This window comes from Garra rufa, chromosome 17 (assembly GCF_049309525.1).
Source record: "Garra rufa chromosome 17, GarRuf1.0, whole genome shotgun sequence".
NCBI classification, from domain to species: domain Eukaryota; kingdom Metazoa; phylum Chordata; class Actinopteri; order Cypriniformes; family Cyprinidae; genus Garra; species Garra rufa.
In genome coordinates this window covers 15,909,752-15,921,765 of record NC_133377.1, presented here as the reverse complement: position 1 = coordinate 15,921,765, position 12,014 = coordinate 15,909,752, and the positions used below count along the sequence as shown (strand labels likewise).

Genomic DNA, 12,014 nt, shown 5'->3' with positions numbered 1-12,014 from the left:
ACTACATTGCAATCTATTGAATTATTGCATCCAACATATTCCAGTCCCATTTTCTCTTAGCGTCTCTTGCGTTCCCAACAGACCGGCCCCTCTGAGTCAGAATTACTACTCCATAAAACCTTTCCACTGGGAAAAGAGGGGAAAGAAAAAAAAGAAAGAAAAAAAAAACAGCGAGCGTGTGACTAACATGTGACCTTCCCCTCCAGGCCTGAGAACACTGACTTAATATGCATCTCGAAATAAGATGCCGCCAAAAGATTACAGACAAACGTTTAAGTGAGGACTCAAACGAAGCACTTCTAGGACGCTGAGGACATTGACTTGGAAAGAAAGCGTGTGAGAGAGATATAAAGGGGCTGAGGGTGACGGACCCCTGAAGTCACGGCGGAGTTTGGAAGTACAGAGGGGAGGCGGATACTGCTCGGGATTAGCCGCACTTTGAGGAAGGGCCACAAAAGGCTGTTAGAAAGGAACTGGAGGAGATTAGAAAGGACTGGAGGGAGTGTTCGTGTTCTCTCGCACACAGAGAGGATATATCAGTTCCAGGGCGTCCCACAACTGAAATCCCAGGCTACTGGAAATCTCCCCGCGCCAGATCGCTGTGGCTCGTATACGGCGGACGTAAACACCATTATCGTCAACCAAATGGAAGAGGATTTGATTTGATCCTCGACTGATATGAACAGCACTGCATTGAGATTAATTTGGGAAATGAAAAAGAAAAAACATAATTCAAAACTAATTAATCAGGATCACAGCAAAAGATGCCCAGTCTTTCTGCCGACGAAGACGCAATCTGGGGAGTCGGGTTTTTTGGATTCAGAATCCGATCGGCTCCAGCTTTCCGCGCTTCTCCGTCTTGGCCTGAATCGGCGTACATATGACAGAGACATTATGGTAAACCAGAGCGCGTCTACGCAGGAATATGCCAAATGGGTATTAAGTAAGACAAATGCAAGCTCATGAAAAGCTGTCTGAAGGTAGAGTGTTGCCAACAGAAACCCACAAGTCCAATTATTTTTGTTGTCAATATAATTGCCAATCACAGAATGCAGCTTCTCGTTTACAGCAGTAAGGCTTCTTTTAAAAGCATCAGCGTGCCAGGTTTTATAGGGGACGGTGAACAGTGGTTGTGTGGTGTACTGGTAAAACAAAAAGACTGACACTTCTTTAACACAGTGGCTCCTAATCAGGGCTAAGTTGCTCAAGGATGAGATAAAGAAAAATAGTTCACCCAAAAAAGAAAACTGTCAATTTACTCACCCTCATGCTGTTCCAAACTGTTGAACATAAAAAAAAAATATGTTTCAAACAGTGACCAGTAGCCATTGATTTCCATAGTATTTTTTCATTTCATTTTATTTTATGAAGAATGTTGGTAACCAAACAATTGCCTGTATCCACCGACTTCTATAGCATTTTTTATGTATTTAGTTTTATTTTTTTATTTTGAGTTTTTTATTTTGTCGTCATTTTTGAAGAATGTTGGTAACCAACAGTTGCTTTGTTCAAGTAAATACCTTTATTTTATTTTTTTTTATTATTGAAAGATGCTGGTAACCAAACAGTTGCTGTGTTCAACAAAAGACTTTCTTTATTTATTCATTTTATTCATTTATTTAATTTAATATTTTATTGTGTCCAACAAAAGACCTTTCCTGTATTTATTTAAATTTATTTTATTTTATTATTTTATTTTTTTTATTATTATTGAAAGATGCTGGTAACCAAAGAGTTGCGGTGTTCAACAAAAGACCTTTTCTTTTAATTATTTATTTTATTCATTTATTTAATTTAATATCTTATTTATTTTACTGTGTTCAACAAAAGACCTTTCCTTTTATAATAATTTTACATTATTTTATTTTATTTCACATTTTATTTTATTTTATTTCACATCATTTTATTTTATTTTATTTCACATTATTTTATTTCACTTTATTTTATTATATTATGCTGGTAACCAAACAATTGCCGTGTTCAGCAAAATACCTTTCCTTTTTTTTTTTTTTTTTTTTTATTTATGCAGAATACTAGTAACCAAACAGTTGCTGTGTTTTTTTTTTTTTTTTTTTTTTTTTGAGAATGTTGGTAACCAAACGGTTACCAAAAGACCATTCCTTTTTGGGGGGTTATTATTATTATTATTATTATTATGTAAAATGTTGGTAACCAAACAATTGCCGATATCCCTTTACTTCCATAGTATTTCATATTATTATTAGTAGTATTAGTATTAGTATTATTATTTAATTTTTTATGTATTTATTTTTTCATTTTTGAAGAATCTTGGTAACCTAACAGTTGGTGTGTTCAACAAAATAAAGAAACCCATACAAGGTAGAAACAAGAGACTAAGTAAACTTAAAAAAAAAAAGAAAAAAGAGGGAAAACTATATATTTGAACGTATTTAAATTTATAAATTATTCTTAAATTTAAATAATCTAACTGTAATCATTCTAAATGTTAAAAAGTAACTTATTTCCTCCTAACAACTTGTTTTTATTGCAAAAAAACAAATCACAAAATGAATCATGGTTAATTTAAAACACCAAGCTTCTGTTAATTAAAAAAAAAAAACAAGAAGCTTTGCCTTGACTTCAGCAGAAATATCCAAACTATCTTACATTTAATATAGTGAGGGGGACCTTCAAATATTGTGGACACTGGAGGGCCTTCAACTCAAAAAGGTTAAGAACCAATGCTTCAACATCTACAACTGAACCAACATCAGTAACAGTCATTATCAACTATTGCTCTAGTAAAATGTACATGTTTGACTGCATCACCAAGGCTGGTTGTATTGTACAGAGGTACAATGCGTTTGAAGGTTATCTTAACCCGGACTGAACATTATAAGCGTATGTGTGTGGCCTCAGTGACGTCAGACCAAAGAGAAAATGGATTCATAGGTGGAGCAAGATTAAATCATGTACTTTAACAAGTAAACAGAACTTAACTCGGAAATTATTTTACCAATAACATGCACAAAACAAAACACTGCTTTTATAAAGTCAGCTACAGCAGCCACAAGCGAATCAGACGGTCAGGAATTCCAGCACAACACACATGAGAACAAACAGTTCACAGAGAGCTGACAAAGTGTGCGGTTGTTAAACGTGTTCATTCATTGCGGTGTGAAGCAACGATTATCAGCAAACCAGCTCAACCAGTCAAACCGGTCTCTATTCACTCGCTGGAAAGTCTTTAGTTGGCAGCTTTAATCCACAACAACGTTCATGAAATCAGTCCTCAGATCCACAACTCAGGATATTTCCAAAACAACTATATTTCTGTACACATTTTGAAGCTGCAAGGTAGCATATGTAGGCCTTAAAACAAATAAACCCTGTAACAGTCTGTATATGCCAAGTATTGCTTCCCAGCATAGAGGTACCATTAAAGCCTCTAGTAGTTTTGTTGCACAGCTGGAAAACTCGCTCGCAGGTCAGGTAGTGATTTGGAGGTGTTTTACCTTTGGTGTCGGCCGGGCTAAAGTTAGCAGTAGGGGCTAATCTACCGTGAGCGCAGGCGTTGGTGGTAGAAGAGGTCAATCGAGGGCTACATTATTGCCTTTCCCGCAGGCAACCGTGGGGATTCCTGGGATTGAATAAAATCTCGGCCAATCTCAGTCACTGGCTACGTAAGAGCGAAATACATAAAGAAAGAAATAAGAGGAAATCACATCCTGAGGGCATCCCCCACTGGCAGAGACTGAACGATCTCGGTTGTCTCGGTTCTCTCTCACTCACTCGTCCCTCTTTTACCATCTCCAGCCCTAGCTGTCTATTAGACGCCTCTCTCTCTTTCATTAATTATCGCAGCTCATTTGGAAATTTCAGAGGCGCTGTTGCTCTCAATGAGCTATTTGTATCTGGTAACCTATAAACACACACTCACACCATATCCTGAATGTTTTTCACTGTGACAGATGATGTGCACACACCTTCGGCTTTCACTGACCTGGTTTCCAAAAGCAACTAATCTCACGTAGCCGATTTTTGGCGTGCATGCTTATCTTGGACTGGAAATAACCTTGTGACCAACGTGCAGCATGATATAAGGTTTATGCTTGGAAAATTAGACAAAACCAGAACTACCACAACAACATTCAGGTTCAAAAAAGGCTAAATCTTTTTTAAAAGAGTGCCACAATAGTTTTCACTCAAACAGAGAATCTAGTAAAGCGGTGTCCAAACCTGTTTCTAGAGGGCCAGCTCATCAAGGTCTTCAGATTCACTAGAAACTGAAAGTGTGTTTAAACTGGTTGGAGGTAATCTCTGCATCTAATCTCTGATCTAAAAGAATTGTAAAAACCACTCTGAAATCTTGATTTGAAACAGATGAAGTCCCGAACTGGATCAAATGAGTCGCAAACCTGCACTAAAGTCTCGATCTGAATCAAATGATTCACAAACCCGCACCAAAATCTCGATCCGAATCAAATGATTTGCGAACCTGCACCAAAGTCTCGATCCGAATCAAATGATTAGCGAACCTGCACTGAAATCTTGATTTGAATCAAAAGATTTGTGAACCTGCACCAAAGTCTCGATCTGAATCAAATTATTTGCAAACCCACACTGAAGTCTTGATTTGAATTGATTCATGAACCTGCTCCGAAGTCTCAATCTGAATCAAATTATTTGTGAACCTGTACTGAAATCTTGATTTGAATCAAATGATTTGTGAACCTGCACCAAAGTCTCGATCTGAATTAAATTATTAGCGAACCTGCATTGAAATCTTGATTTGAGAACCTGGACCAAAGTCTCGTACTGAATCGAATGATTTGCGAACCTGCACCGAATTCTCAATCTGAATCAAATGATTTGCAAACCCACACTGAAGTCTTGATTTGAATTAAATGATTCATGAACCTGCTCCCAAGTCACGATCTGAATCAAATTATTTGTGAACCTGCACTGAAATCTTGATTTGAATCAAATGATTTGCAAACCTGCACCAAAGTCTCAAACTGAATCAAATGATGTGCGAACCCGCTCTGAAGTGTCAAACTGAATCAAATGATTTGCAAACCCACACTGAAGTCCTGATTTGAATTAAATGATTCATGAACCTGCTCCCAAGTCACGATCTGAATCAAATTATTTGTGAACCTGCACTGAAATCTTGATTTGAATCAAATGATTTGCAAACCTGCACCAAAGTCTCAAACTGAATCAAATGATGTGCGAACCCGCTCTGAAGTGTCAAACTGAATCAAATGATTTGCAAACCCACACTGAAGTCTTGATTTGAATTAAATGATTCATGAACCTGCTCCCAAGTCACGATCTGAATCAAATTATTTGTGAACCTGCACTGAAATCTTGATTTGAATCAAATGATTTGCAAACCTGCACCAAAGTCTCAAACTGAATCAAATGATGTGCGAACCCGCTCTGAAGTGTCAAACTGAATCAAATGATTTGCAAACCCACACTGAAGTCCTGATTTGAATTAATTGATTCATGAACCTGCACCGAAGTCTCAATCTGAATCAAATTATTCGTGAACCTGCTCCGAAGTCTCGATCTGAATCTAATTATTTGTGAACCTGCACTGAAATCTTGATTTGCATCAAATGACTTGCGAACCTGCACCAAAGTCACAAACTGAATCAAATGATTCGCAAGCCTGCACTAAAATCTTGATCTGAATCAAATGATTTGCAAACCCACTCAAAAGTCTCGATTTGAATCAATTGATTTGCAAACCTGCACCAAAGTCTTGATCTGAATCAAATTATTAGCGAACCTGCACTGAAATCTTGATTTGAATCAAATGATTCGCGAACCTGCACCAAAGTCTCGATCTGAATCAAATGATTTATGAACCTGCACCAAAATCTTGATTGGAATCAAATAATTTTGTGCACCTGCACCGGTCTCGATCTGAATCAAATGATTCCCGAACCTGCACCGTAGTCCGGATCTAAATTAAATGAATCCTGAACTCGCTCTGAAGTCTTGATCTCAATCAAATGGTATGCAAACCTGCACCAAAGTCTCGATCTGAAACAAATGACTCACGAACCTGCACCAAAGTCTTTCAGTCAGGGTATATCATACATGTCTGATATTTTCAGCCAACACATGCTTTCATGTGTCACAAGTGTTAATTTAGACAAGCAAATTTTGATTTAGTCATAGTCTTTTTACTGAAATGCCATTCAGTTTTAGTCATCTGAATCGTTTTAGGTTTTAGTCAACTAGGAATAGAGCTAAACTGCAGGATAGAGGCCCTTTAGGAGCAGGATTTAATACCTATGACACACGTTACATTCCATTTGTACTCGGAAATCAGAAATTCCAAGTTCCCAGAAAGAACTTTTAACAGAAATGCCCTCCTAATTCAGTTTAGAACCCAACTTCAGATGTGGCTTCTCAGTCCATCAACAGAAGACAAACAGTAGTAATATATTGTTTATTAGCACTCATGTCTTAATAAAACACTGTGGTCCACACAGTACTATGCCACCTCTATTTGGTGGGTCTGACGCCATTCCCAACTTCCAACTACCAAGTTAAATCGAACACAGCATTAGGAACATAGTACACAGTTTCAACTACCTACCCCAAAACTCCTTCTCAATCTTAATCTTTCTCAAACATTCAATACCAGTAACCATGTAAACTACCTTACAGCCACAGAGTTAGAGCCAAACCAAACTATTACTTTCCCGATCCCTGTATAGCAGTGTTTCCAAACCCTATTTGTGGAGGCATCCATGCAGTACACATTTTCCATTTCAGGTCTTGGAGTCTCATCTGATAGGCTGATGTTTGATTAGTAATAGTTCAAAAATTGGGATGCCTCCAGTAACAGGGTTGTGAAACAGTTCTGTATAGGTTTGTGTATGACTACAGTCATCCAACCAATTACTATCCCAAAGAAAAAGACAAACAACCCAAGGCCTCATTAGCTGAGTCGCCCAGTGATTTGAGGACTTGCAAGTAGGGATGAGCACAAAACCAGTCATAAGGGTCAAATTTTTTTCATAAATTGATTTGTATACATCAGCTGAAAGCTGAATTAAATAAGCTTTCCATTGACATACAATTTGTAAGGATAACGACAATATTTGGCCAATCTGGAATCTGAGGATGCAAAAAAAAAAAAAAAAAAATTTATAAAAATCGCTTTTAAAGTTGTCCAAATGAAGTTCAGCAAATGTTCTGTGAAACAGCGTGATGAGAATCATTCATAAATCTGCTGCTGTCAGCAAAAAGTAGTACTGAGGTCTTCTTGTGGGTTTCCACCAAAATAAAAGTCAACATTCACAAATGTTAGCATTGTAATTTTACTGTTGTTCTGAAAAACATGAAAAACCATGTTTGGCTTCAGCTTCGGCCAAGAATTGTCATTTCGGTGCATCCCTACTTGCAAGTTTAGGCAGGTGATCAACTAAAGATATTCTGTTGAACAACCAAAGTACCTCCATAGAGTCAATGCTCATCAAGAATGAGTTCCCACTGCAAAACTGATACCTTCTGCAAGAAAGCGTTTTAAAAGCTGAGATTTGTCAGGATTGAAACCTTCAAAAAACTCACAGGAAGGCTGGAAGGTCGTCCTTGCATGCTCTCCTCTGGACCACCCTTTCCGGACACCATTGGCTGATTGGAGGAAGGAGCTGAAGACTGAGAGCTGAAGGAGTCTTGAGACAGCTCCTGCTGAATAAAGCAACAAAATCAATGTAGAAGCACTTTTAAATGGGAATACTGATTACAACCTGTCTTATAGTTGTTACCTGTGGTGGAGGAGGAAAGCGCTGGAAGGGCGACTGCTGCTGCTGCGGTTGTTGAGTCTGCAGTGGAGGGGTTTGGGAGTAGGGTGAGGGTTGACCCTGTCCTGAAGCTTGCTGGGATGACTGTGGGGGCGCCGAGGCGGCCGGCTGTGATTGTGGCGGGCCCTGCTGCTGTTGCGAGGGTCCCTGTTGCTGAGGAGGCTGCCCAGGACCGGAAGGTGGTTGCGAGTATCCGGGCTGCGACCCTGGCTGGCCCTGAGACGGACCCTGTGACTGAGGGGGACCCTGGGATTGGGAGTAGGGAGGCTGTCCTGACTGTGATTGTGGAGTCTGGGAGTATGGAGGCTGGCCCTGAGAGGGGGCGTGGGGGCCCTGAGGTTGCCCGTAAGTGGGCCCGCTCTGGCCATGGGGAGGACCAGGGGGTTGCTGGGAGTAAGGGGGCTGGGAGGTTGCTCCGGTGGAGGGCTGCTGGGGGTATGGAGACTGCTGGGGGCCTACGTGAGGTGAAGGGCCCTGTTGTCCGTAGTAGCCACCTTGGTTCTGACCATAACCTCCTGGGCCATGCTGCCCATAGCTCATCTAAAGAGGAAGCAAACAGTCCATTAGTTGGCAAACAAACAATTTTACGACATAAAACTACAGACATTGAGACATCTGTAATTGTTGGCATATGCATGGCACCATTTTGCCGTACATCTGTGTTAAATGTATTTTGAGATGTGGCATTGCACTCAAAAGTGAATGCATGCTTGCAGTTGACTGTTGAGGGAGCAGAGTTGAAGTGCAGAAAAAAACGTCACTAGAAAGTGTCTTCCAGTGAAATGACTGGAAGACACTTTCTAGTGGCGTTTAACAGAATTGCATAATTATGGAATTATGCAATTTTCTAAAAGAAAAAAAAAAGTAACTTATGCACAGATTAACCATTCACAATAGTGTTTATAACATGCATTTACAAAATAGTTAGGGTGATTTTTCTGACTTTAATGATTGTGACTAGTATATGACTTGTATATGATCTCCAGCGCCTCAATATATGAATGCATGAACACGAACATTGTCTCTAGAACTGCTTTGATAGTCACTTTATGACCATTTTACAATATACAAACAGAAACTTAAAGATCTTCACAGCAACCCCTCAAAATAAGCGTTCGTTTTAACTTGAAGAAATTGTGACAGAAATATATTACTAGAGTTAAATGTATTTTGAGATGTGGCATTGCACTCAAAAGTGAATGCATGCTTGCAGTTGACTGTTGAGGAAGCACTAAAAATGCACTGAAATGAACTAAATAATTGGAGAAGTACTGCATGTCACCAGAAAGTGTCTTCCAGTCATTTCACTGCAAGATTATGTAATTGTGCAATTTTCTAAAAGAAAAATAACTTATGCACAGATGAATCATTTACAACAGTGTCTATAACATGCATCTACAAAATAGTTAGGGTGAACTTTATGACTTTAATGATTATGACTACGGCGATTTTGCCATTTGTGATGGTTACATGCTTTGTAAAGGTCACAAATGACTTGTATATGATCTCCAGCGCCTCAATATATGAATGCATGAACACGAACATTGTCTCTAGAACTGCTTTGATAGTCATTTCATGAGCATTTTACCACTTCTTTCGAGAAAAACTATCATCTTATATACAAACAGAAACGTAAAAGATCTTCGCAGCAACTCGTCAAAATAAGCGTTTGTTTTAACTTGAAGAAATTGTGACAGAAATACATTACTTGATGTAGCCCTAATGTTTATAAAATTTTTAGTTATTAAAACACTATTAAAACATTATTTTTAAGGAATATTTAGCAGAATTTATTTACCAGAAAAATGTAAACAGCATTTCTGGGAAAATAAAATAAAGTAATTATCTTTTTTTTTATATAAAATCAGTTAAATCAGAGAAAATTAATGAAATCATTAAAATGGAATCTAGAAAATGGAAAACACAGAATTTGGTAAAAAAAAATAAAAAAAAATGCAAATTTAATTTTTATTAAACCTTTTTAATTTAATAAACTTGCTGTTAAATCGTGCAAGTTTCATTATTTCAATTAACTAGACATGCTTGAGTATTTTTTTTTTTTTTTTATTTAACCATAAAAAACATACAGAATTAAAACAGAAAAAAAAATTAAGCGGAATTTGGGAAAAAATAAAACCGATTTTATCGGGTCCTAGTGTTATTTTTAATTGAACATTTGCATGTGTTCAGTGTCATATTTGATAGATCAGGTTTGTATGGCTTATATTAGTATTTTATAGCAAAAATAGAGTTCATACTTGAGCAGAAATAAACACATAAAACAATGCAATTCAATACAACGATTGATAAACGACTAAATAATTGTTCCCCTAAAGCCTGATAATCACATTTGTGACCCTGGAGCACAAAACCAGTAATAAATGACATTTTTTTTATTTAGATTTATACATCAGCTGTTATTACTAAATCAAAAATGTACTGTTGTCCTGTAAAATAAAAAAAAAGACCAAAATGGCCAAAGAATATTATTTTACTTTTTAACTTAAATTGTGCTTTGTTGGTAGGCTATAATGTCTACTAGAATGTTACAAATGTTCAGTGTTAAGTAAATATTTTAAATTGTTGTTTTGTAATTGATTTCTTTCTTTGAAAACCAAGACAAAACTGTAAAAAGCAAATATTGGCTATTTAATTTATGCAATGGGTGAAACAAATTGACAAAATACATGGGGGAAAAACGTGTTTGGTAATCGTGTTTAATTTTGTTCGACTTTGGCCAAGAATTTATTAATACTAAAAGTAGAAGTTTCCTAGCTTCTGAACATTTTACTATTATGTTCATTAACATTTCTTATTATTAAATCATTAGTGTTACTTTACATGGTTTCATGATTTTAAAAGTTCTGATTTAAGTGCGCTTTTTTTTTACTTCAGCATCTCTCATGGGTGTGTGGGCAAATAGCCAGACGATAGCAGCAGAAAGCAGAGGAGGTGACAGGGAGAAAAGAACAGCGCAGGGAAAAAGTTATCCACTAGGACACTGTTTACTTTCAGTGAAAGGGATGAACTGACACTCAATTTAGAGTCAGCGTAACCCATAAATAAAACCAAAACAGATGAGTGTAAGAGCTGTACAGCATGTCTGTGCAGTCACTACAAACAAACAAAAAACCTTTACTGGCTACTTCAAGCATGCACTTGGTGCATTTTGTTCATCGCAATTAAAAAATAAACAAAAGTCCAACAACAAGAAAAAAATATTTTCATGTTTATTGGTATCAACTTATGAAAATCGACTTTGCAAGCAAGCGAATCTCTGCACTGAGATGTTGTTCATATTTCACTCAGTCAGAAAAGGCTCACAATAGCAGCGAAGAGACATATTTTAGGTTTCAGGAGGACTGAGGTCAGTGTTTTTATCCGTTTGAAGGAGCGGCGTGCGCACAGGCTTTCAGGGAAACGCTTTAATTTCATTACTTTCAGTCAGCACACAAAAAATGTGACCTTGCTGGAGAGTGTACTGTGTGACACAAAAGCCTGATAGTGACAAGCTGGGCACTTTCCCTCTCAAGGAGAAAGGAAATATAAAAATGGGGAAGAAAAACGCCTCTGACAGGGAGGTTTAATAAAAACAACCTGAAGTGCATGTTCTATGCCAGGCTACAAATGGATGGCACTCCAGCGCATCTGCTTACTCGACACAAGCACAATGGGGCACCCGCCGCAGACAACGGGAGGAAGAAAGGCAGGCACTTGAAGACTGCCACGTACCAAACTTCAGACGCGTGAGGAAATCCCCATGTGACAAACCTGAGCCTCGCTGTGACCTCATAACCACCTTCTTTGAAAGCACACATGAAAAGACCCATGAGCTCATGCTGCTGTGATCCAGAACGTCTTAAAGACTGTCAGAAGCCTTCAGGTTCAAGCTGAGACTTTGAAAAACAAAAATCTGGCAGCAGAGTAAAGGTCTGCCCACTGCGTAAACGAACAGAATGGATGGGCCCTGAATTCTACTGTATGGCGCTAAAATAGTCAAAAAGATTTTCCCTACCATTTTGAAGAATGTGTGTAAGCAAACAGCTTTTGGCACCAATTTAATACCACAGTACTTTTTTCCTCCATATGACGACAGAACTTTCACTTTAAAGTGTTGTCTAAAAAAAGTTGACTTTTTTTCTCAGAATTGCATGTTTGTATCTCACAATTGAGTCAGAATTGTGAGATATAAACTTGCAATTCTGAGAACATAGCCTTTTCCGC

General features: G+C 37.8%; 1 protein-coding gene across 2 annotated transcripts in view; it reads right to left on the bottom strand.

Moving 5' to 3' along the window:
- Nucleotides 1-12,014, bottom strand: part of arid1ab (AT-rich interactive domain 1Ab) — a 129,032-nt gene that overhangs the window by 65,214 nt on the left and 51,804 nt on the right. Inside the window, exons 3-4 of one of the 2 annotated variants that reach the window (XM_073821271.1) lie at nt 7,755-8,330; nt 7,558-7,677 (exon numbers count right to left, since the gene is read on the bottom strand). In XM_073821271.1, coding sequence (XP_073677372.1) covers nt 7,558-7,677; nt 7,755-8,330 — 696 coding nt within the window. The remainder of the gene's footprint in view (nt 1-7,557; nt 7,678-7,754; nt 8,331-12,014) is intronic. The other variant, XM_073821272.1, reaches the window with a different exon arrangement.